A 26,342-nucleotide genomic window follows, 5' to 3' on the forward strand; every position below is an offset into this window, starting at 1 on the left:
TTAATAAAAAAAATCTGTTTGTGTTTTCCTCAGATCCAAATTGTTGGTAAAAACTATATCCACATCTTTGAAGAAATTGCCTTATACCTACCTTACTTTTACTCATTTAATTTTCTAATTAATGTCTCTCTTTCATGTGCATGTTTGTTATATTCCAAGAAAATATGCTCTATTGCTTTAATTTGACCACAACGAACACAGCAACCTGTAGCATGTTTAATATGGTTCCTTCCTTTAGCTAATTTAAAAAAGTGTTGAGCTGTTTCCGTGTTCCGGCACGCAGTGGTCACGTGACTCCGCAGCAGTCATATGACCCTAAGTTTGGATCTTGGTGCTTTTCAGTGCAGGAAGCTCTTATCTTCGTCTCAGTGTCTGGGGTTTCTGTGTGAAACCCTGGTGAAGTTCAGCGATGCACGCCGGCGGTTTCCTGCTGTGTTTGCTGTCCGTCCTTCAGCTCGGCGCCCGGGCTCAGTACGCGCCCGATGAAGTCACTCACCTGCCGGGCATGACGTTCAAAACCAACTACAGTCAGTGGTCTGGATACCTGAAGGCAGGAACTGGGGATAATGTGAAGTTTCTCCATTATTGGTGAGAGACTTTGTGACTGACTGATGGTGATGGTGGGAAATCTTTGATAAAATACTTTAATGTCGTTTGCTAAGATACTGAAACTGCCAAAGATATATTTGACTTCAATTGACTTCAATTACAAGGTGTGTCCAAACTTTTGGTCTTTGCTGTAGATATTAAACTACAGAAATATTATGTATTTCTTTCATATTTAACACAATCTCTTAGATGCCGCGAGATTTTCAGTCACCGTGTTTTGTACTATTGAAAAACATGCGACAACCTAACTTTCTGGTTTTGTTGAAGAGGCTCATTTTCATCTTCAGCTACTTTGAAGATTAACTAAAATAAAGAAGTAAGAAGTAAAGAAAATCTGTTTTAGTAAAAGCTGATGTAAGCCTTCTTTAGGGATTTTCACAACAGGAAAAAATATAATCACTACAGTAAAGTATCTCAACATCAAGAAGTGAGCAACCAGAACCGCAGCTGATAGTGAGAGATACCAACAAAGTACTCCTGCATTTTGCAGTAAAGGGGCAGGTCAGGAAATCATTTCTTGGAGGTATTTGATTGAACTGCTGAAACCTGGAGTGACATGTTATGTAAATGTTTCAGAGGAATATTTAATGATCCCACCTTCAGTGTCGATGTGAAAACTGAGGTGATCCTTCACAGATCAAATTCACTTCATCCCTACTCTTCCCCAATGGGCTCAGTCGTCAATAACCACCAATATCGTTCTTCTAGTCGACTATTTTAAAATACTTTGAGGTAAAGTTTAACAGAAAGGAAGAGAAGATGTTGAAAACTAAAATTACTTAAATTTTTATATCAAAAGAAAATCCTTGCAGTACCCAAAGTGGAATGCATGCAACAAAATAAAATTTGCTCGCAGCTGATGCCAAAAAGCAACACATTTATATTTTACTATAAGCTCAGCTTTGAACTTCCTCTCCCAGAGCTAGAACGTTTTGAGAGTAACAAAAACCACAAGAACTAAGAAGTTACCCATAAATAACTGTGACAGCTTCCCTCTGTTATTTCCTCTGTTTTCTTGCTTTAAATGGGAACTAAACTCTCAGATAGCTGAATAAATAAAAACAGTCATATTTCTATTGACTGTACCTTAATTTGTAAACAACAGTTATAAATTTCTAGCGACGTGGGGGGGTATTTAATTTTTTTATTTTATATTTGTTGGGTGTTTGGATCAGAAAACTGCAACCTTTGCAAGCTCCTACTAAATAAAAATCAAGAGCTTGAAAAATATTCCTACTATATGAAATGTGCTTTTGTAATGCAAAGATTTCACTTCTGTGTTTGGGTTTGGAACAGAGAGAGGAAACTATCATCTTTATTGAGTGGAACATTTTATTTTTGTGGTAAAAGAAGACCAGCATGTAATGCTTGGCTTAATGCAGTGTTTCTCAATTCCGGTCCTCACCCCCCCCTGTCCTGCATGTTTTAGCTGTTTCCCTTCTGCTACGCACCTGAATTGAATATGTGGGTGATTAACAGGCTTCTGCAGCACTTGATGGTCATGCAATCATTTGAATCAGCTGTTCTGGAATAGAGGCACATCTAAAACATGCAGAGCAGGGGAGCCTGAGGACTGGAATTGAGAAGCGCTGTCTTAATGACAAAGAGATTTCTTTAACTCATAATTTAACTGCTAATTTTTAGCAGCTTTTCCATCCAAAGTTGCGAAGAATCACTTTGTTTTCTGCTGGGTCTGATCCTGCTCCTTGTCACAAGTTTGCATTTTTCTTTTGTTAGTTTGTTTCATTTGTTGCTAATCAAATGTGTAAATCCTGGCTTCCATGTCGTGTATGACGCGGTTAATTATTTATCTGTGATGTTCTGCAGGTTTGTAACTTCTCAGAGAGATCCGGCCACAGACCCCCTGGTTCTCTGGCTGAACGGCGGGCCCGGCTGCAGCTCTCTGGACGGATTCTTGTCGGAGAACGGGCCGTTTCATGTGAGCTCTCTTGTCATGGACTTGTCTGTGCACTGTTGGTGCAGACAAACTTTAAATTGTTGGTCTTTTATTTGCAGGTAAATGATGATGGGGCCACTCTTTATGAGAACAAATTCAGCTGGAACAGGATCGCCAACGTGCTGTACCTGGAGTCTCCTGCAGGAGTGGGATACTCTTATTCTGACAGTAAAACATACGACACGGACGATGATCAGGTATGTTTGCTTCTCTTGCTTGGACCAAAAGGAAAGCTGGCAGATAATTTGAGACTCTAAATGTTCTTTTTCTCAGGTTGCTGACGATAATTACAAAGCCCTTCAGAGTTTCTTTGCCAAGTTCCCGAACTTTACTCGGAACGAGTTCTTCATCTTTGGGGAGAGTTACGGAGGCATTTACGCTCCGATGCTGAGTCTGCGTGTGGCAACGGGAAAGGCTAAGATCAACTTCAAGGTGAGGTGCTGCAGGCTAAAACTTAAAAGTAGAAAAGTTCAAGAAGTGAAAGTAGATTAATTTCCTCGGAGTGAAATGTTTTCAAGGAATTATTATTATTATTTTTTTTTTTTATAATTATTGCTTGCAGCAAGAAATTTCAACATTGCAAATGACCAGTAAAAGATATTTAATAGAGAAATGTCAGCCTATTGAAAAGCATGTTCATGTATTGAAAAATATTTTCAATCAGTTGCTTGTCCTCATTGAGGTTTCATTTGAGGCTTTGAGATCCTCTTCACAGGTTAAACAAAATATAGAAAAATGCTAAAAGACATTTGTCCCTTAAATGATTGAAGAGAAAGAAATTTGTCTGTTTTTGTTTTTCTTTGTGATTGTTAAATTGACTTTGTAGAAAGCCATTCATATTCAACCAATAGTTGTGGTTTTCAATCACCTTTGCTTATATTTTATGGGTCAAAAGCTGAAAAATTCAGAAAACAATAATAATTACAAGAATGTTTGTTTCATTTTAGTTCTTTTAACCTTTTTTCACTGATTGCTTTTATACTAAGCTCTTAACTTTCTAAAAAAAAACTTTTTTAATTGAATCATTTTAATGTTTGTCTTTTCAGGGCTTTGCGGTGGGAAACGGTCTCAGTAGCTTTGCGCTCAATGACCAATCTTTGATCTACTTCGGTTATTACCATGGCCTGTTTGGAGAAGAGTAAGCAGCTCGCTCTACTTTTAGTTTTTAAGAAATTGTACAAAAGTAGATGAACCTCAACCGTTTTACTGTGCAGAAGTTCGGGAACGTATTTCTGTTTCAAAATTGTAAATAAAAGTATCACTTCTGTGACGTTAATAGAAAAATAAGCATTACTCTTCAGTTTGCTGTTCTTGTCTTTTTAAATTTAATTAGGTAAAATCCTTATTTGTTACCAAATGTTTTTAGTCTAAGAACAAATAACTATTATCAGTGGTTTCAGATCAATATATCAGGAGAAAATCTCTCTTCCTGTCTGAACTTTGGTCTCGTTTAGTTACTGGGTAACATTCCTGAGTCAAAGCTTGTTTCTTTCTATTTTGCCTGAAATGTGTTTACGCTGTTAAAATGACCTTGTGCAATTGTTCTCCCAGCTTTAAAATGTCTTCTTTTTGTCTACTATTTCACTCCTGTTGTGTTTTTTTTTTTTTTTTATTTTATTTTATTTTTTTACAACTACCAATAGATTATTGCATTGGAATTGGAAAAAATCCTTTAATTCTTTTGGGGGGGTTGAAATGCATAATTAATTGCAGAAATAAAAACAAATCTTTCAGTCCCACTCATCAAATAACCAACTTTAAATGTGTAAGTTTGTGAATTTTCAGTGAATTTTCTGTTTGTTCCTTTTTTTTTTTTTTTGGGGATGATTTCTGTCATGTGACAGCAATTCTTTTACAGATCGCTTATGAGGTTTGTTTGTGCTTCATGTGCAGTTTGTGGCGTGATCTGAACAGAAACTGCTGTGACGAGAAAAGCTGTAACTTTTACAACAACACTAATGAGAAATGCATGACTCTGGTATGTGTCGACCGTCCTGCGGGAACTTTCTGGCTTTCCAAAATGAAGCTCAACATTTCCTTTTTTATTGTTCAGGTGAACGTGGCGTTTGTTATCGTGTATGAAAGCGGACTCAACGAGTATGCCCTCTACCTGGACTGCGAGGGCCTCAGAGCGTACCACAAAGGATACGAGCGAGCCATGAGTCATCTGTTCAGGAGCTACAGGAAAAACCTGTCCAGCTTCAAGGTGCTCTGCATTTCGATCACTCGTCTGTGATCCCATCAGATTCTTTTTAATGCAATGCAACATTACTGGCGATGATGTCGAACGCAGCTTCCAGATGTCAAGAAGTCGTTTGTGTCTCTGAGGGGCGTTCCTCCCTGCATCAACAGCACGGCTCAGATAAACTGGCTGAACAGAGGCGACGTGAGGAAAGCGCTGCACATCCCAGACGTTCTGCCACCCTGGGACATCTGCAGGTAGATCGACGCAAACAGGAACATCATTTACCTCATGTTTTATTTTAAATCTGCAAATAGTGCTTACCGTTTCAACTAAGAGATTTTTTTTAATAAGTGATGGCGATAGGGGAACTAGAGCTGAAATGATTAATCTCGATGAATCAATTATTGAAATGATTGTCAACTAACTTAGTAATTGCTAAATGGGGCATACAGACCATTTGGTGAAAGAACACATTAAGAGCAGTAAAGACAAAGGGAAAAAAATACACATTTTACATGTATGGAAATATGTTCTAACCAGAACTCAGCTTCAGCTTCACCTGGTTCAAAATCGTTTTAAAAAAAAATCTCATATTGAGATCATTTTTGCATAAAATTATTTCAGTTAATAAGAAAGTGTGACTTGATGGCACTGAGTTTTTCATGTTGATGGTAGAAATACTTTCTTAGCTGCAGATGCATTCGCTAAAGGAATGCTCTGTTGTTGCCTTTCAGACAATAATGTGTTTATTTTCTTATTTAAAATCTTGTTTTACATTTGAATGTATTTCTGATATTGCATAAAAAAGGTAAATGAAATCTCAGCAAAATGTGCCATTTTAAAAAAAATCCAAGTAATCGATAGAATAATTGATTAGTTGCAGCGCTAAGTGGATCTACTGTGAATTATTGTTTCCAGATAGTTTATGTTGATTACATGTCCTTGTTGCAGTGACGTTGTTGAACAACAATACATGATGATATACGACACAATGAAGGAGGTTTACCTGAAGCTGCTCTCTCTGGACCTGCGAGCGCTCGTCTACAACGGAGACACTGACATGGCCTGCAACTTCCTGGGAGACCAGTGGTTTGTGGAGGACCTCGGGTTTAAGGTGCATCCTGAAAATATTTTATTTAAATCCTTAAATACAAAACTTCTTAAATGTACCAAAACATGCACACATTTTATTGATTTATAAAGATTAAATGTAGCAGGAGTTACTTGAGTAAATAGTTTTTCTTTTTTCTGTAGAGCTCTGGCACACCCTAGTGGTAGAGTTGAGGTAGTTCAACTGTCAGGGAGGCTTGATTTGCTCGTCAGGCTAAAGGTGTTCCGATCCGTCCACTGTAGAATTGGTGACACGTATTCAGAGTGTGAATATGTTATGCATCAATGCCTGAGATTGAAGTCACCAGCCTTTCATCACTTCCGCTCACTAGTTTTTTTGTTTTTTAAGAAATAGCTGTTTTTGTTCCACAGAAAGGAAATTCAGATAACATAACATCAGATATGTAGTTCCAAAAATTTTAGAAAATATACGGAGATAGTCAATCTTATTTATAAAGCATGTTTAAAAACAGCTATTGACTATGGCACAGTGGTGTGCAGTATTCAAAAAACACCTGTAATAAAACGTAGGAGTAAAGCAAAATAAATTAAACAGGACAAGTAGAATACAATGTCAGACCTTATGTAAATGCCAGAGAATAAAAATGAGCTTTAAATGTTTCAGACTCTGGGAAGATCTAATGTTGAAGGCTACGTTGTTCCATAAATTCAGAGCAGTGGCAGCAAATGCCGGGTCTCTCCTCTGCTTTTAGTCTGTCAGAGCAGTTTATTATTTGATCAAAGTTTTCTGGAAATGGAATAGTAGTGAAGATTATTCTGGAGGTAAGTCGGCGCTAAGCCACTTATAACTTTTAAAAACCAATAAAAGAATTTAAAAATCAGTCTGATGGGAAGCTCAGGTTTTCCAGGTTCCAGCCGAGCTGCAGCATTTTGAGTCATTTGGAGATGTTGTAAAGATTATTAGTAAATATTGGAGTGATCCAAGTGTGTCGTAATGAAAACATGCATAAGTTTGTGTTCTTTCTAAACGATTTAAACCAAACAAGCCCGGAGACGTTCTTCATCACGCAGCTTTAAGATTTGCCTCGTCACTGTGTTAAAATCTCTCCAGGCAACCAGCAAGTACCAGCACTGGATCCACGATGACCAGATTGCCGGTTTCTATCAGCAGTTTGGAAACATCACTTTTCTGACAGTGAAGGTAAGTGCTGATGTTTGCATGAAAACATGTCCTGATTCGGCGAGTGTCACAGATGTTGCATTTCATGTGTTTCAGGGCGCCGGCCACATGGTTCCCCAGTGGGCGCCGAGTCAAGCTCTCCACATGTTTCAGTCCTTCATAGAAAACAGACCGTACTGAGTCTGTGGCGGCAACCTGCGTTTTGCCGCCTGCACTCCATTTTACATTTCAGGGAAGATCAGTTTGCCTAAAGACTGCTGAGGCAAACTGACCTCATGTTTGATATCCAAGTGTTTTTTCTTGTGGTGGATTCTTGCATATATTGCCTGTCATTTTATTGCTTTGCTTGAAGAATGGGAATAAATTTGAAGTTTGTTTGATCATATTTGTTATGGCAGGACTGTCGCAGTCCAGAGCAAAGCTACAAAGAGAAGATGTAATGCTCAACATGTAACTGAAAATAAATTCTATTAAAATTGAGCTGATTTTTGTTTTTAAAAAAAAAAGAGGATCTTAATGGGGAGTGGAGGAGAAATCATTCAAATTTACCAACAACGTGGAGTTGCAAGAACAAAGTCTACAGAAAATGGGAACTCTTTGAATCAGTCCAAACTGGTGTCTAAATTAAATTTAAAAGTCCTTAGGAGCCATAAATCCTGCTCTGCTTAAAACACAAAATTATTTTATTATGAATTCTCTGGTTTTTATCTCCTCTGCAACAAACTAAAGATGAAATATTTTGATAGAATAGAAAAAGTCCAATTTGTTTTGCATCTAAAGAAAGTTCTCATGGCTTAAATCCAGGGAAGGTGTAGCAAAGTTTAACTAATTGGCTCTTCTGAGTAAATAGTCCCCGTATGTTTGGGACCTACAATATTTAAATTAAATCTATAAACACGACTAATAAGTTATGAACTGCAGTTAGGAGTCACTTTAGTTGCTCATACTTTAAGGGAGTCAATTAATTGCACTAATTTAAGGTTCTAATTATTTTTGACTTTTAAAGTGTAGTATGTGAGCTCTGGATTGATGATGTCACTTCAGGAAAAAAATGTTGGTTTTATTAATATTGCAATGACTATATATAAGTTTTGCTATAAAACAACGGGGCCCAGCTCTGGACCCACATCGACATGCTGAAAACAAAGTTTTCAGCATGTCGATGTTCTTCTTAGGCCTCTGCTGATCCATCACTGGATCCAGGTGTTGAACCAGAAACCAGACTGTGAAGGATTTGGCCCCTCCTCCCTAACAGGTGCTGGTTTTTGTCATTCCTATATTCTAATTTATCTGGTCAATGTATTGCTTTTGTTTGGAGGAAGCAACTTGCTTTATTTAATATTTAGTTTGAATAATTCTCTCTTGTCTTTGAGGTCACCAGGTCATGTGTTGCCATGGAAACCCGCCCATGAGCAGACCTGGTGTTTTCAATCCATTGTTTGAGAGGGAGGGGAGATGTTTTTGGGTTTTCTTTGGGCCCAGATTGTTTTTGAAGTTGTTGGTTAGTTGTAATGGTGTAAATATGTTTCTAGGAATATAGTTTAGTTCAAATGTGTTTTTCTATCTGGAAATGTAAATGTTGTCTCCACCCCTTAATTAGTCCTGGTAGGAGCCAATGCTTTAAAAGCCGGGTGGTTTTAGATCAGAGACTCTCCCTCCTGTTGTTTGAATGCATGTCATGCTGCGAACTGGAATGAAATGTTTGAAGAAGTGCAGGAAAAAAAAAAAATCAGAGCTCTACAGTTTCTGGATTCTGTCTTGATTTCTCATCGCAAACCAACGCAGGGGGAGAACTGAAACAGGAAAGTATGCCGGCCCTCCAGGACCCACTTTGGGCACCGCTGCTATAAATCCTCATCGTCCTCCTTTAAGATGTTTATACGAGGCTCTCGCATCCGTCTCACAGAGCAAGTCAAATCAAAAAAGGAAACTTATTTACAGACTCATTAAGTACAGTGATAGAAATTTCCTGTTCATGTAATTATGGTTTTAGTTAAAACCCAAAAATTCAGGAAATGATTTATGAGGCCAATAGTTATTTTTAAACACAGAAATACCTGCAAAATTAAGGAAAAGACTGCTGACTTGACTGTTTGACAGATGGCATCCACAGAAAGGGGGCAACCAAAAGATCAATGGAAAGCTGAGTGGAAGGAAAACATAGTGGAAAAAGACAAACACACACACACACAGCTAGTGATCAGCTTTTGTTGTAGATCGAGACAAAGTCCATTTGAAGCGACTGGTACTTTTGGACTCTGTGCTTCCAGAGCCACCATGCAGATATACGAGGGACACAATGAAACAAACTCCTGACTAATTATAGGGTGTAAATCTTAGTTTTACACAATATTCTGAAAAGCTAATGTCAACAAAAAAAATTCAGGCCATGTGTGTTTAAGGAATCTATACATTTTAAATGTCACTTTAACTGGAATAACTTATTTATTGAAGTACAGCTGCATTGTTGAATGTGATTTTTTGATATTTAAAAGGACTATTTGGAATGATTTAATTGGCTAAAGTTTCACTCTGATATTACTATAAATAGTGTGAAATTGGTGCTTCTAATAATAAAGTATAACCCATCAAGTTAAATTACTCTTTAAATGGGGAATGCTAAAGAAAAGAGACCAGTCCATTTCTACATAACTTTGATTAAAATGTCTCAACAGTAATTTTGTACTTTTTAATGTATTTTTTATTAAACATCACATTTGTCCACATGCCTTTAAATTCATTGCTTTCAAGTAATTCTAAATAAAAACAAGTCTGACAAATCAGTATTTGATTAGTGTTGATTTTTCCTGTAGTAAATCAGATGAAGCAACAAAAAGTCCATTGGAGAAAATATCAATACAAAAAAAGAAAAATCCCAAATGCTTAGGCACAAAACTCAAAATATATGAAAAAAGATGGAAACATTTGGAATGAGAGTTTAAATAAATACAGCACAACATTTTTGGCTTAGATTGCAGCAAACCACACATTTAAAAAAAAAAAAATCTCTTTAAAGTGCTTTCCCTCATTTACAAATTACACCATTATAGGAAAAGAAAAATAAAACGTCAGAGCTGAAACACTAGAGTCTTCCAAACATTTACTACAACTTCCTTTAAATGTAAAAGAGCTGCAGATATAAAGCACAGACATCTGGACCAATTGGCTCCCAACGTTTGAGGTTTTCTTCCCTTGTTTTTCCCCAGTAAACATAATTTCCTGATGCATTTTAAGTCAACTTCTTAAACTGGCTCCTTCAAGGGGTTTCCAACCCAAATCCTCAGGGGCCAGGAACACCCTGTGCTCAACACAAATGATTAAGATGACCTCTTCACCGGGTCAATAAGTTGTTCAGTAAACAATGAACCAGTCATTCTTTTGGTTGAACGTGACACCAACCCGTGTAACTGATCCTGGACACCAAAGCAATCATGACAGAAGCTGCATTTGTTCCACGTCAGCTTAAGAGTTTTTCCTTAAGCCGTCCAAAGTAAACAACAACAACAAAATCTAAATAAATACATGATTTACTCAGTTTAAAATCTGCATTAGTCTCACCCCCACAGTAATGCTTCACCTTTTATCCAACTGCAGCACCTGGATTTGATGATAGTGTAGGACGGAAACATCGTCACATTTTCAGTGATTAATGGTGACATGCAGGGTAAAACTCACAAATTGGTACAATTTCATTAATAATAAAAAAATCAATGTGATTATAAAACCCCTCCACCCAAAGTCCCTCTGCCCTTGGAAACCAGACGGGCGTCATTCATGCAGAGTTGAGCGGCAGCGGGAAAAAAAAATAAAAAAAATAAAAAATCTGTTTGATTCCTTTAGGAAACAGATAATAGAAAAAAAAAAAAAAAGAACAAAAAAAAAAAGAACTAAATCTGTCCATAGTGGTTCCCCGACCAATTCTCTCCAGAGCAGCAGCACGGTTCTTGTTACGGAGGAAAGAGCAGACGGGGTCCTTTTTAGTTCACAACATCCTGGTAGATGGAGTTGGACGTGGTGAGGCCAAAGATGAAGGCTCCGAGTGTTACCATGGCAACGCCAAGGCTCACCAATAAATGCCAGCTGGAAAACATCAAAACAAAAAGGCAAAGCTCATAAAATAACTGAAATCACATATTTAAAAGCTGCTTTATCTGCATAAATATTGGTGTTAATTATCTGTAGACTACATTAAAACAAAATAAATTTTTTTAAAAATCCTTAACAGCTACACCTTTAAATCAAAAGGTGTAGAAGTCAAAGATATTTGTTTAACTATAGGAAATGGGGAATTTGGACCACAAATTTCATTATATGGCAACATAAAATAATAAAATTAAACTTCAGTCTTCTGAATTATAAATGCATCACTATAAACTGTTTTAAGAGCTAAAACACCTTCAATACATTCAATTGTAGGTGAAAAAATACTGCAAACAGAGTAACACACCAAAGCATACAGTTGCATCTCAATCATTAAGATTACTTATTTGTAATGTAGTTATAGAAAATGTGTCTAATCCTAATCACTGAAACAGTCAAAGAACATGCATGTGTCCATTTCCTACAACTAATTATATATATATATATAAAAACAAATGTTTGCAGAAAATAAGCAGCCTCACCTTGTGGTTCGAATGTCCGTCTCTGAAAGTTTGGCCTGCATCAAACACAAACCTGTGAAGTTAAAGAGACATAATGAGACGTTTAAGCTCCACTTGGACCTGCAGGCGGGCGCAGGACCTGCAGCGTTACCTGGGAACACGAAGATGAAGCAGGCCGCCAGTCCTCCGATCAGCGAGATGACGCGGCCGATGTCTGGGATGAAGAGAGCGAGGACGAGGGTGACGACGAACCACACCAGTGTCTGCAGGATCCTCCTCCTCCGCTCCCGGCGAACACACACCTCCACCTGCTCGCCTCGGAAACGCAGCCACAGGCCCTCTATCACCGCCCTGCAGGACAGAACGGGGTCAGGGTTTGAGATCGATAAGTCAATTCATCTAATAAAATAAAGGGGTTTTTTTTCAATGGGTTTCTATAATTCAGACTAATGTCAGCACAGCTAAAACATTTCAATTTATATATCTCAACTTTGAATTCTCCAAAAGAATCTGGATCTGTAATTAGATGCAATAATCAGATAAGCTTCAAAAATGATAAATCATGGCCGAGTCCAAATTCATGGGTTTCATCCTTCAAAGCTCGATTACATCACAGCAATGCAACGAAGGCTCCAACAAACTGACACTTTTCATTGCATTTTAATATTAAATATCCACATTGGCTTTAAAATATCTTTGCTTAACCCCCAAAGTTGCCTTTCTATTGGATCTTACCTGCCACAGAAGTGTAAAATGGGGTAGGAAGTCACCACACAGATGACAATGAAAGCTCTGGCGATGGCCACTGCGATGTCATCAGGAGGGTAAGACATCAACACGTCCTGATTCACACTGGAGCCAAAGGTCAGGAAGCCGCAGACGCCTGACCACCAACGAGTTGCACACCAAGAGTCAATAATAATTCAACAGGAAACGCATGAAGGGAAGCTGTCAGAGAGAGATAATCCAAGGAAACCCACCTGTCCCCGTGTAGACAAAAAGGCAGATTATCATGCTGCAAGTGACTACAAACCCCCACGGTTTGATCGCCTTCGTCTTCATGCTGTTAAACACCGGCACACAGCTGACATGGCACTGCAGAGAGAAGGTGAACACATTTAACTCAAGTTACAAACATATTTTCATTTAAAAAAAGACGACATGAAACGAGGAGATACCTGGAAACCAAAGCATATGGTGGGCATTGCATTGAAAACAGCAGTCCAGGAAGCAGAACTGTAAACAACAACGATGGTTTAACAACGAGCAAAGAAAAGTGACGTGGATGCAGGAGAGTTGGGAAAAACTTGAATATTTTCAGGACTCACGTGGCTGGAGCGTGGTCTGGGTTCATGTCTTTGTCCGGAAAGATGTACTTCACAATGACCACAACGGTTACGTACCAGGTTCCCATCACACTCAGAGCACTACAACAACAACAACCCAGTTGATCATCACACAAGATAAATCCAGGGCTAAACAGGGAGCAGATCCAAATACCTGGCGTATTTCTGGAAGCTGATCTCTTTGGGGATTGACAGAGGCAGAATTACCAGGACTGCAGTGACGATGATGGTAAACTTCCTGTCTGTGTACCAGTGACCCTCAGGTGACCCCTCCGTTTCATGAGCAACCGCAGCGACCACTGCAACAAAAACAAATGTTTTTATTTTACCCTTAATTTAGTTTTCTTTTCAACAATTATTCAAACATGAGAAATACTGAATCAAATCCCTGACTTCTGCAGAGTGCAGGAACATTTGAAATGTACAGGATGAAATGGAGACAGTTCGACAAAAAACTGTCTGAAAAAACTGTTTTCAGCTAGAAAACATTTCTGTCACCTCGACCAGAGGCAGACAGATCAGGATTTCTGCTTTGTCAGCATCTCAGAGACAACGGGTCACATGAGGCATTTACTGAGAGAAAAAGCTGAGCAGAGTCATAATGAATGCTCTTTGCACCATCCTTAAAACTCTGCATTTTCCATGTTACTGCTTAACCTGAGCATTTCAAAAATCTGTCCTGATGGATAAAAAAAATAAATAAAAATCTGAACTCAGAGAACCTAAAGTTCAAAGCCTCCAGTCATGAAGCCTCATTGATCAGAGTCGATACTTGCATCGATCCAGCTGGTCGCCGATGACGATGAAGAAAGCGATGCATGTCCCAAACGTGTAGATGGCGATGGCCAGCTCACAGAGGATTCCTGTGACTTTCCCACAAGTGGCTCGAACAACTTCCTGATAGGTGCCTTCATTGCTGACCTGCAGAAACCAGACAGCTGATTTACAAACATGTTTTGAATAAATAAAAAAAATTAAAAAATGTATATGAAATACTTAATGAGTTGATAATGAGAACTTTTTATAGCGAGTTCTTCCTGCTGAATTGCTGTGTGCTACAGATCCTGCAGGGCTCAACTTAGTTTTGTTATATCTGAGCTGTACAGGAACAGAAAGTCTTGAATTGTCACAATTCTGCTTGTCGTGATCAGGAACAGAAAGACAACACAGAGACTTTATTGCCCAACAATGTTGCTTCCTGAAAAGATTTGAAGTCTCTGCTTTTGCCTGGAGAACTTTAATCTGTTTCATTAAGATCGGCTGTGATACAGCGACACAGGGTAGAGTATGGCTGAGGATTGGAGGGGAAATGAGGTTTTCCATCCATCTTTAAACACAAAACTGTTTAAAGTGGAGCATGCCCTGTTTACACAGACACCACTAAATAAAATCTAGTGTAACTAGAACTCAATCACATCATGTGACTGATTTAAAATCCAGCTGTCCTGTTGTGGACAGATGGATCAGACCGGCGAGTCAGACCACAAAGAGCAAGGAACACGCTGATCAGGGATAAAACGGTTCAGCAGTGATCAATACAGAATCAGAAAATGCAAAGATTATGGCCAAACTAAAAATGTAGCAACCAAACAAGAGAAGCAGCAGAGATCAACAGCTCATGTGGGAGACACTAATGATTGTACTTTTCTATCCCATTCAAAGAGGTTAGGTCTACAAAAAATTAAACTTTACCATCATGCACTGCTCTGAGGTTGTAAGGTGAAAACGTATAAACACGTTTGCCAAATCTAGTAAATGTGTTGCAGAACATGTTGCTGGTTCAGCAGAACAGATAGAAACAAAAACAAAACATACCTAGGCCTGTCGCAATAAATCAATTAATCGCATGATAAATTTTAAAAATCTCAATGATTTCTATTTGCATGATTTGTTTCTCCCTTTCTAAAAAAAAAAACTGGATGACAAAAGTCTTAAGTTTGGTGCTTTGGTCTCAACTGGCCCCTTTTTATGAAGGACAATTTAGTTTACGGCGATTTCAAATTTAATCTATTTGCCATTTCTGTTATGTTTATTTATTTTGGATATTTAAAATTTCTTCCAAGTCCAGGATTACGTATTAAGTCAAATTTAAAGTTTATTGATCTTTGACAATGTGTCCTTGCTTTATTATGCCATTACCAATTGAAAATAGTCTCAAAACAACAACATCATTTATCACTAAAACTCCTGCAGCACTTTATCATGTAGTGAAATTGAACATGGTGACAGGCCCAAACATACCTGAGAGCAGTAGCCAAGGATCACCAGCCCACTGATGATGAAGATGAGCATGAACTGTTGCAAAAACAAACCACAGAGGGAGTGTTCAAATGTTTCAGAAACTTGTGAATATTGCAGTTCTGGTATCCGTTTACCATCTGCAGCATCACTCCTGCTGTCACTCCTCCAGCCATGCTGAAGGCTGCAGGGAAGTTGAGCAGTCCGGCACCCAGCGCGGCATTCACCACGATGAAGACGGCACCCAGAGCCGACACGCCCCGGCTCCCCTCTTCTGCCTCGGGTTGCCGGGCAGAATCCACGCTGGGGCTCTGCAGGAGCCACACTCGTTCTCCGGAGTCGCTGCTGCCGCTGACGTCGCCCCAGTCTTCAGCGTCAGTGTTGACCGCCATGAGGAAAGGAGCCGAGAGAGGACCGGCGTCAGCTGGACCGACGTGCTGCTGAAGTTTCTCAACTAACTGGAGGGATCCTGGAACGGTGAGGCTGTTTATTTCACTCTGCAATCAAATATTGATTATTGGGATTGATACATATGTGGGATTTCCTGTAAAACTCCATTCACTGATACGAGCAAGAGCAGTTCCTAACAAAAGCATTAATACCCCTTGAAATTGTTCAAGTTGCAAATTTCATTGTATTGTTATGCGATTTTAAATGACAGCGCAACATCAAAATATTTTGCAAAATAGTGAAGTGAAAAAAAAAAATAAATTTAAAATTCTTTTTTTTTTTTTTACAAATAAAAATCTCAAAACTACATCTTCAGGTCCCTTTTATGTAGTTATAGAAAAAAAGTACCAAAGAATATCAGAAAAAACAAGGACCGACATGCACAGCAGACAGATCAGGGAGAAAGATGTGGACAGGTTTAAAAGCAAAAGTTAGGATATAAAACAATACTTGGTATAAATTTAATTCAGTTCAGTTTATTTATGCAGCACAAATTCACAAGACGTGGTGTTTCACACACATTCCAATTGGTCCTACTTATCAAATAGCACAGCATGCTCAGTTAAATATTTAAAGTAGAATAAGACGTTTATGCGCACAGAAACCCAGAGGATTGGATAGAGTCATAGATTTGCAGCATCCACAACCAGGAGTTAATTAATATGCCACATCACTATGAATGCACCATTCTAAGAGAAACACGATGGCTGCAGATCCATAATTATGTGTAGAAACTCAAAAACGTCTGAAGCAGGGCAGGAAACAAATTCATGTTCTGATTTTTATTTGCAAATAACAGAAACAGATTCATTCTTCTCTTTTGTTGCCAATTTCTAAGCGTTTATAGCAGGGGTCTCAAACTCCAGTCCTGGAGGGCAGCTGTCCTGCAATTTTTAGATGTGCTTCTGCTGCGCCACACCTGAATATAATAAGTAGGTCATTAAGGCTCTGGAGAACTGATCTACACAAGGTGGAGGTAATTAAGCCATTTCATTCCAGTGTTTTGTACCTTTGGCACATCTAAAAACTGCAAGACAGCGGCCCTCGAGGACTGGAGTTTGAGACCCCTGGTTTATAGCATTAAAACACACTGAAGTTTTGGATGGACAAAAAAAAATGTGAAGGGGTATGAATAGATTTCTAAAGCAATAGCGTCAAATAAATTGTAATCTCTAAAAGCCCCACTACCGCCCTCAATTCTAACAAATAACATCATATAGGAAGCTGCTAAACTTTGATCACGAGTGTTTCCTTCAAGACAGAAACCGGGATTTGGTTTACACTTCCCACAAGTACAATTCAGCATGCACTTGCGAAACTACTAAGAAACAGATTTAAATGAATAAATTTTTCTTATTTTTCAGATAAGATCCGAACAAAAAGGGTTGGGGACAGGTAAAAACAGAAAAATTTCATTAAACTTATATGTGAAGGTAGGACGCAATAATGGATTTGAATCAGTGCGTTTATTCTCATTTTTCCATGCACATTGCGTCTCCGCGTAAAGACACCCGTTTTAATCGACCCTATTTCAGGAACGATATGAATCAATAAACGGCAACTAATGAGGAAAAATAACACATGACCTAAATTTGGTTTCCTTCTGCTTCTTAACAGGAACACGCCACGGGCATTTTATTGTTTAGCCTAATTAAATCAATGCTTCTCTTTCATGAAAAGACTCTCAGCGTTTATCAGAGCACTAGCCATGCCCTTTGTTGTTATGCTAAGCTAGCAAACGATATCTGAACGTTAAATACGAATAACAATCTCGCCAGCAACATAACACATTAAAATACACCAACCTGATTTAAAGTTCCTGTAACCCGTCAGCTGTCAAGGAAGGAACCACACAAAACGCTGACACCTTCTCCATTGGCCTCTCTCTCAAAAAAGACGCGCTTTTAGCTTTAGCGGCGAAATTGACGTATGGCTGCCACGTGACTTCCTCTTTTTAATTGGAATTCTAGTTGTTGTAGTTTTCCATGGTTTGATGAAATTACGTACCAAGAATGCGGAAATGATCGTATTAGGCGAATTTAAATTATTTTAATATAATTATGATTAATAATTATGTCTTTGTAGAAGCGTAGAAGGTGAAAGAAAAGTATGGGTAACATCCAGGTTTTGAAATCAAAGAAAATGTGAAAATTAAGCTTAAGAAAAGGTCAAATTTAGATAACGAACTGATGAAAATATTAATGATATAGAAGTTTTAGAATGAGAGGCATGGATAAAGTTGAAATTAATGTTGAAATTGATCGATGGTGGTAGCAGTTCTTACTCTTCTAGAATTGCATAAGAAAATAATAATAAAGTAATCTATGTATAAATGTACTAAATTTATACATAGTATTGAAATAATATTGAATATTGAAATGTTTAGCATTTCAATATTAACACAAAACAGCAAGATAGAAAACACTACAAATTTAAAAACCCATCTGAACTTTTAATAAAAATAATTTAATCCGTTTATATGCATCTTATCTCTGTGAGAATTTGAATGCTCATTGATCTATGAATGTGCAAAGAAGCAGATAACATATTTATAGTTGAGGTGTATATGGTTCTTAAAAAATGGCAGAAAAAAACAAAAATGTTCCTTGAATACTGAAAGAATTAAAATAAAGCCAAACATTTTTCTACAAGGATTTATTGTTTGTTCAGTAAGGTAGATGACCCATGTTTAGTTTCAGACAGAAAGCAGAGAATGGAGACAAAGTTCCAGGAATATCAGCAAATGACACCACAATTGCCTAAAGCCCTGGCAATTATAATGCCTGAAGCAGGGCATTTATAGATGCCCTGCTTTATAAATGTATGTTTTGATAGTCTCAATGTTTTGGCCATAAAGAGATTTAAACACTCAAGTATAGCATCAGGACAAATGAGACTTCTGTACATTTCTTTTAGATTACATGGGGATACGTTTTGTGGTATGATGACATGAAAATACCCATTCGGCATAGAACCACCCCCAGTGAACTTTACACTCAATACTTCCATTTTACTCTCGACTTTTGTGCTCTTTCTTTTAACTGTGATGTCAACTGACAGACTGCTGCTCTGTGAAGGAAAACTGAAGATCTCACAAACGTACAGGAAAAGTACAGAATGGAAATGAGATAATTCAGTCATTTTAAATATGGAAACTAAATAACAGAGGTTGATAAAATTAATAAAAGTGAACTGATGACCAGATAAATGCCTATTCTCACAGTAAAACCCACCTACAAATTCAAATAGTGCCACACATTTGATAAAGTGCTAAAACACCACCAACATAAATTAAAAAAGCATATTTTCTAAAGATTTTCACAAAGCAACAGAGATCTTGCACCTAAAGCTAACATGCATTATCCCAACGTTACAGCGAAATGCATGAGGGTCAAGAGCAAATATTTAGAGGGACAGAAGTGCAGAGTCAGCAGCTGATTCCTCAGAATAAATAAAGACTATCAGCTCAGTCACAAACGTTTTGAATATGGCAAAAGGGCATCAGTTCAGTGAAAACTTGCAGAAAAACAACCGTTCTGTGTTGAAATGATTATGAAATCCAGAAGAGAAAAAGAAAAACTAAACATCGGCCCGTCCTCTGAAGGTGGAACAGAGGACACACAAAAAGCTCCTCAACACAGCAGCTTTGATTCTGTTCTTCTTCCAGTGAGATCTGCTCTACTTGGTGACCGCATGGATCCCCTCTGCCAGGTAGCCCACATTTGCGGAAGTCACGCCCGCCATGGAAATCCTGCCGTCTTTGGTCATGTACACCGAGAACTCCTTCGTCAGGCGCTCAACCTGCAGGAAAAATAAAAACAAAAATTCAGCAGAGCTTAAACAAGTGCTGGTAAAAAAGAAAAAAAAGAAAAAGGAAACAGGCTTTGTTTTTTTTTTTTTACCCTGATATTTGATTTAATAATCAGATAGGCTGCACCAAATTGGTGCTGAGTGCCTTTTCAGTGAGCAAGTTTTCTTCAGCAGTGCCTGAAACTGAACCCTATAAAATTAACCCTATTATGCTCCCTCAAACTAGTTAGGACTAGTTAGGTATGTGGTCTATACTAAACATGTTCATCACATTTTTGCACAAAATCATTCTTAGATGATGAGATTCTAGTCTGATCAGTTCTGCATCATTCTGGATGAGATTTTTAAGAAGCTCATGTCACTTTAAATCCAAACACGCTGCTGCTGGTTACGACCCCAACTCAGTATTTACACTCACATGTGAAAATGGCTGCAAACAGATACGCCATTATACAGCCATACATCTTTAAATAGCAGAAGTGGAGCCTCCTGTACAACCAACAAGAATGTTGGTTTCTGAATAGGAAATCAACAACAAATCACTTGTCATTTCCAGCAGCCATTGCACAGTGGTAAAACCACCTGACCAAATGTCCTGGAGCCCCGCTTGAGTTGTTAGGTAACAGGGCTGGGGTTGCTAGGTAACAACAAAGTTCCCATCAATTGTGTTTTAACAATCAGGAGGTTTTTGAAATAGCTCATTTTCCTGATAAAAACATTAACATATTGCCAAAAAACTGGTTTGTGTGGGGGTTACTTTAAGTGCTCGAGCTTTTATAGAAGAAGCACAAACTTGACAGGAAGCATTAAAACATGAAAAATGTGAGTTTAAATAATAAGTTCACCCTAAAACAATTAATTAAGCTGCTCTTATAACCAAGAGGCTGACCTATAATTTGAATCCAGTATCATAAATGCAGACTGTTACTATCAGGTAATAGATTTATCTATGGGCTTACATAGAGTTTGTCCATTAAAAAGGGTTGAATTTGTCAAAGCAGAATATCTAGTAATGGAAGGATGATGCATCTCTCTAGTGCTGTGACTCAAATTGTCAGTATTTTCTTCGCTAAACATTCAAATATTGTTTTATCACATCTATTTTATCATCAAACTTCTCCATTTTTAAGCTCAATATGCAGGGCTAGCTGATTTCAAGGAAAATATAAGCCTGAGTCAACTAGAAGGAGGAAAATCTTTTGAAGAACCCTTTTGAAAATAAAACTACTGATAAAATCTATTTTGAAAGATCGCAAGCAGATGTGGCTCCATTAAATTCAAATTTTAATTAGTTGCAGTTTTATATTTTTACCCAGTAGATTTCCATAGAGAGCGCATTATTCCTGCTTGTACCTGTTCGGGTTTGAGGCCAGTGAAGCAGAACATGCCGATCTGATCGGTGACGTGCTGCCAGTTGTGGGAGGAGCCCTGCTGTTTCAGACCCGCCACCAGCTGTTCCCTCATCTTAATGATGCGGTTGGCCATGCCATGGACTTCCTCCAGCCTGACAGCACAAACAGAACAAGAAAAACCTGTTAAAACAACAAGGTGGCATGGCACGTCTTACCCCTTCAGTTTTATTCTTATTACACACCTAATCGTTACAGTGCAGCCACAAGACTCAACGTATTTTGATGGGATTTTGTGAAATAGAAACACAAAGTAGCAGATTGTTTAGTGAAAGGGACACAAAGTTTTTAAAAATGTATTCTGCAACATGTAGAATTTTAATTAGGACCGAGGCGACAAATTAGATTAATTGTAATGACTTAACTATTGAAATAGGCTGCAGAATGTGGCAATTTTCTTATCCAATGAATTGATAACTCGTCACAATAAACAATAGATAAATCAATACTGTACTAATCATCTGTTGCAGTCCGGATAAGGTGAATAAAACACTTTTTATTTGTGAAACATGTTCCTCAATCCTTCCTATTCAGCTATGCACTTACAGAGCTGGTCTATTACACAAAATATATGGAGGTTTATGCCTTAAACCTCACAAAATGTGGAAAAGTTCAGGTTGTAAGAAAACAATCCAGCTTCTGGGAGATGTCTGCTTTCGGTTCAGGTTCAGCTTCTGTGTTAATATTTTTACCAGAGCGAGCGCAGGTCTGGTGTGTTGAGGATGGTTGCAGCGATTCTGGCGCCGTTTATCGGTGGGTTGGAGTAAATCGGCCTGATCAGGATCTTGAGTTGGGACTCGACTCTCTTGGCCTCTTCTGCGTCTTTGCACACAACAGTGAAGCCTCCCACACGTTCACCTGTCGTAACCGAGAGAACAGAGTCAGGCAGAGCCGAGGCTCCATGAACTATCAAGGGTATAAACACTCAGCCTGGAGCTGAGTGTTTAAACTCAGATGCCCACAAAGTTTAGCCACTAGGTGGGGACAAAAACAAGCTTTTGCTGCAGGTGTTGCAGTCTGCTATGATCTTTACACACACCGTAGAGTCCCATGTTCTTGGCGAAGGACTGAGACAGCACGATGTTGTGGCCCGTCTCGATGAAGTGCCGAACAGCCCAGGCATCACGATCAATGTCGCCGCTGGCGAAGCCCTGGTAGGCCATGTCGAAGAACACCAGAAGGTTCCTTTTCTGTGAGGTTCAACACGCAGATAAGAAGCTGTTAAAATTTAAAATGGTGACACGACAACTTCCTAATGTACAGCTTTTATAAGCCATGGAAGTCTTTGTTAGACAGGAAGGTGATAAGCAGGTTTTATCAAGATGTTCCTAGAACCGGACCGAGGTGATCGTTTCTCACCTTCACGATGTCGGCAATCTCCTTCCACTGCTCAGGCCTGGGATCCACGCCGGTCGGATTGTGGGCGCAGGCGTGCAGCACAATGACGCTCTTCTCTGGGATTTTCTGCAACACAAAATGAGCAACCGGAGTATTAAAGACCATTTTTATTTAATGATGATTTCAGAGTTCAGACTGTTTTTTTCCTTCACACTTTGACAAACCTTTATTCTACAAAGCTTGAGTGTTAGTCTAAGGCTGAATTAGTGTGAAACTCAACCCCTCCTCAGATAAATACTCTTATTGATCTAAATGATCATTTTTAGCTCCACCCTAACTCACAGAGATGTCGTCCAGGGCTCCTTTGAAGTCGAAGCCGCAGGTGGACGGGTCGTAGTATCTGTATGCTTTGAGCTGCATGCCGGCGTCTCTGAAGATGGGTGTGTGGTTTCCCCAGGAGGGTTTGGGCAGGTACACATCATGTGGACCTGTATGGAACCGAGCCTGAGACACAGAAATAACAGATTATACAGTCAGCATGACCTTTAACCCGTCTCTTTTTATACTGACAGTAAAACCAGCTCTCACCAGGTAATTTCCCCCGATGCGCAAGGATCCAGTTCCTGAGATGGTCTGGACAGTGATGCTCTGAAGAAAGGTCAATTTCACAACCTTGACTGTTTGATTGTGACACACCAAGGTCTAGATTGCTTTATCAGACACCATAACTTACTCTGCCGCTCTTCATCACCTCATTGTCGGCACCGAGCGCCAGCTGGGCGCAGGCCTTGGTAAATTCACCAAGACCACCGATGGGCAGGTACTCCTTATCCAGCTGTTTGGATGCCATCAAAGCCTCTGCCTGGAGAACAAGTAAAGAAAAACTTTTTTTTTTTTAAACTAACAGCATTGTGAAAATAAAAAATAAATAAATAAAAAGCAGATTGACCGTTTTACCTTACGAACACAGCTGAGCACAAAAGGTTTCCCCTGGTCATCTCTGTAGGCTCCCACGCCGAGGTTCATCTTCTTTGGGTTGGTGTCCCTCTTGAAGGCCTCCGTCACCCCCAGGATGGGATCAGGGGGACCCATCTGCACCCCAGCCCACCATGAGCTGCACAAAACAAACAATAGAAATGGATGCAGCCATGACATCAGCTTTCACCCAAACAAAACCCAAAGTAACAACAAAAAGTTGGTTTGAAGCTCTTACATTCATTACTATAAACACCAAACCACCTTTATACAACAGTGTTAGCCATGATCCTGCTCACTGAAGTGATTCTATCCGCCTACTTAAGTTTTCCCTTCATGTGACCCCACTGAGCTGGTGACACATGAACCACACAGGCTGCGTTTCAGGAAATAAACATAATCCAATTAGCCGTTTCAAAGTCCAAAATCAGGAAAAGAAAGTAATCTGGATGCAAAATACAACTTAGGACTGAAACTATTTCCATATTTACTCACTAGAACAAAATTGTAGTAATGGTGAATATACAGATATTTACTGAAGTAATTTCAAGGACATGGACTTCAACCCTGTAAGGGGGTTGGGATCAGACCTTAAGGATTTTAAAATGCAGATGGCAAAGGTGGGCAGACCTGTCCAAAGAAAAGCAAGCATGTTTCTTTTTCTTGCACTTATTGCCTCTACTCAGCTTTGTTTTCTTGGAAGTCATGTTTCTAAACAAGGTTTGCATGTTTTCCTATGGAAACACAATGAAAAGTATCTGAAATTTTGTCTAAGGTATTTTATTTACTTAAATTAAATAAATAAAAGAAACCAAGTCTGATTTATTGCCGCCCATCCGACCGTTTAAGACTCGTCATGCACAGGACGGCAGAGAATGATGCAACTTTGAGCATTGAGATCCACTAAGAATAGCATTGAAAATGATGCAAATGATGCAAAAAATGAACACATTACGCTACATTAACATCATCATGAGTTGCATGCAGATTTGATAAAACTCAACTGTTTATCTAAAGGAATATTTGAAATCCCAGAAACATAACTCCTGTGTGAGTAAATAGAAATAAAAGTTGCTACATGTGACCTCAGTTACACTCCTTCCCTTATTTGTTGTCTCAGGTTTCTTTTACTTTGTGAAACATCTGAACTTTGTAGCTAAATTTAGGAAAGAACTTCATGCAAAGGGCAAAAGTCTCAAATTAATGTTCAAACATGAGGTGAATTTATTATAATACACTTAATTTCTTGGCAAGCATGTTGCACAAAACTTCATCTTAATGAAGGGTATCCAGATTGTGTGCAATACTTGCAAGGTTAATACAACTAGAGCCATTCAAAATATCCCATAGTTACACATACTATATGAATAAAATCCATATGAGAAAGTAAAGGCTTTGTCAATGTAGAAAACATTATGGTTGGTGTTTAAAGAGGCTATCTGGTTTTAACCAGCAGACCAGGGGGCACAGACTGCACAACTTACCTTCAGTAATCAACAGATCAAAGGCCTTTTGGCTAGATGAACCATTGTTTTCCCTTGCCAAATGACTTTGCAGATCATTTAGCACAAGCATCTTGTTTAAGAATAAATGTCTGTGCTTGGATACAATCAAACTGAGACTCCTAGCCTTAGGCATCTTACATCTAAATCATTAATCTATGCAAAAGAGGCTGAAAATGTACATTTAGGGCCAAAGTTTCATGATAAGTTACATTTTTATACTTTAAACTTGGAAGGAGAATAGTATGGGTTTAGTACGTTATTAATCTAATAAATCTTAATTTAAAGTGGAGAATTTTATTTTATTTTGATCGCAGTTGTCTGAGCCGACAGTAGCTAATAGCTTACCCTCTAAGAACTAACTCTAAGGACGAACAGGCGTCTCTTTCGCTTCTCGTGTTTACCCAATCACCGATCAGAGGTGGAACCCGACAACCTATCAGCGCGCAGAGGAGAAAAGAGTTAGCCAATGAACTGACGCGGGTTCATTGATTTGAGGTGGCTGGGGTTTCCTATGACATTGCGTGGAATTTAACGCGAAACTCTGCTAACTGGTTTACTTTATTAGAAAAAGGTCACAATTGAAGGCAACGTAACTTAAGCGGTAATTATTATGAAAAACACGCTAACTCGTCAAAATTTTTTCCCTCCACATGGATGCATTCGTCTCCGCGGGGTGTGTGCCACGAACCAACCAACGTGCTTCCACCAAACCAACTGTCACTGTTAGTAACAATCACTAAATTGTGAGTTAAGTAAGCTCTCAGGGGATTCCTTGAAATATAAAGGGGAACTTTGGTAAATAAGAGAGAGAAGCGAACCACCACACCGATGCTAGCGAAAGCCGACACATCGGGGCCTGCTGAAACCATTTGACCCCTGTCTGCTGCTGGTTAAACGGATAACATGGCCTCTTGATACACCGTCCTCTAAAGATGGTTCCTAACATTTAAAAGTGACTGCGCATTTAAAGGGCAAAAAATACTAATAATCTGCATCCTGTGTTAGTTAAACACTCACACAAGACGTAGACTGGTATAGGAGCAAAAAGCTCACTGTCCTCGGGTTACATGTGGGTTAGCTCGGGAGTCTGGTTTACCTGTTGCGGCTGGACAGAGCTCCCAGGGCCGGGGAGATGTTGCCCAGGCAGTGGATCACCTTGTTGGACTTGAGCAGAGCCATAGTTGCTGTGGTGCAGAGAAGAGCCTAGCAGGATGTGGACAGACGTGAAGGACAGGGAAGACCACGCTGATACGCCTACGGTACGTGCTGACGACAGAGCTAAATGTCACAAGCGAAGCGGACCACGTTGATGGGAATTCCGTTAAGTTTTAGGGATACGTGTCGTTTGGCTTGCTTGATCTTCTTCACTTTGTGTTGAGATAAAAGTTCAATTAGTAAATGAATGGACGCGTCATCGTAATTTAAAATATTATATAAGGTTACATTATATTAAATAATTAAAGTAAATTCAATTTTAAAATGTAAACCTATCTTGTAAGCCACATACAGATATACTTAAACACTTAGTTCAGTTATTTCTGCAGAATTCGGTTTGTAGCTACTGAAAACCCAATGGTTAGTTTCCAAAAAATTTGGTAATTAATAAAGACCAACAAAAAAAGGATTTTTCAATTCAGACATGTCACCCTACCTATTAAAAACATGTCT

The 26,342-nt window shown here is 38.8% G+C and overlaps 3 protein-coding genes across 3 annotated transcripts; 1 reads left to right on the forward strand and 2 right to left on the reverse strand.

The window, feature by feature from the left end:
* Nucleotides 1-273: 273 nt before the first annotated feature.
* Nucleotides 274-7,482, forward strand: si:ch211-122f10.4 (cathepsin A-like). Its single transcript, XM_044137915.1, has 11 exons — nucleotides 274-588; nucleotides 2,437-2,548; nucleotides 2,626-2,763; nucleotides 2,840-2,998; nucleotides 3,613-3,704; nucleotides 4,460-4,544; nucleotides 4,620-4,772; nucleotides 4,860-5,005; nucleotides 5,703-5,865; nucleotides 6,934-7,023; nucleotides 7,099-7,482. Exons 1-11 carry the CDS (start codon nucleotides 410-412, stop codon nucleotides 7,180-7,182), a joined length of 1,401 nt encoding a protein of 466 aa, XP_043993850.1. The 5' UTR covers nucleotides 274-409; the 3' UTR covers nucleotides 7,183-7,482.
* A 1,890-nt stretch (nucleotides 7,483-9,372) lies between these two features.
* slc38a7 (solute carrier family 38 member 7) lies at nucleotides 9,373-17,602 on the reverse strand. Its single transcript, XM_044137927.1, has 12 exons — nucleotides 17,443-17,602; nucleotides 15,325-15,684; nucleotides 15,191-15,244; nucleotides 13,726-13,870; nucleotides 13,104-13,248; nucleotides 12,932-13,030; nucleotides 12,782-12,839; nucleotides 12,584-12,698; nucleotides 12,339-12,486; nucleotides 11,755-11,954; nucleotides 11,625-11,676; nucleotides 9,373-11,082 (listed from the first exon to the last, which is right to left on the reverse strand). Exons 2-12 carry the CDS (start codon nucleotides 15,577-15,579, stop codon nucleotides 10,980-10,982), a joined length of 1,374 nt encoding a protein of 457 aa, XP_043993862.1. The 5' UTR covers nucleotides 15,580-15,684; nucleotides 17,443-17,602; the 3' UTR covers nucleotides 9,373-10,979.
* Nucleotides 17,603-18,277: 675 nt separating this feature from the next.
* got2b (glutamic-oxaloacetic transaminase 2b, mitochondrial) lies at nucleotides 18,278-25,944 on the reverse strand. Its single transcript, XM_044137937.1, has 10 exons — nucleotides 25,771-25,944; nucleotides 23,152-23,308; nucleotides 22,928-23,056; nucleotides 22,783-22,842; nucleotides 22,537-22,698; nucleotides 22,216-22,320; nucleotides 21,896-22,046; nucleotides 21,549-21,714; nucleotides 20,801-20,951; nucleotides 18,278-19,438 (listed from the first exon to the last, which is right to left on the reverse strand). Exons 1-10 carry the CDS (start codon nucleotides 25,851-25,853, stop codon nucleotides 19,316-19,318), a joined length of 1,287 nt encoding a protein of 428 aa, XP_043993872.1. The 5' UTR covers nucleotides 25,854-25,944; the 3' UTR covers nucleotides 18,278-19,315.
* Between the last annotated feature and the right edge of the window lie 398 nt (nucleotides 25,945-26,342).

Source organism: Gambusia affinis, linkage group LG02 (genome assembly GCF_019740435.1).
Source record: "Gambusia affinis linkage group LG02, SWU_Gaff_1.0, whole genome shotgun sequence".
Lineage (NCBI taxonomy): Eukaryota > Metazoa > Chordata > Actinopteri > Cyprinodontiformes > Poeciliidae > Gambusia > Gambusia affinis.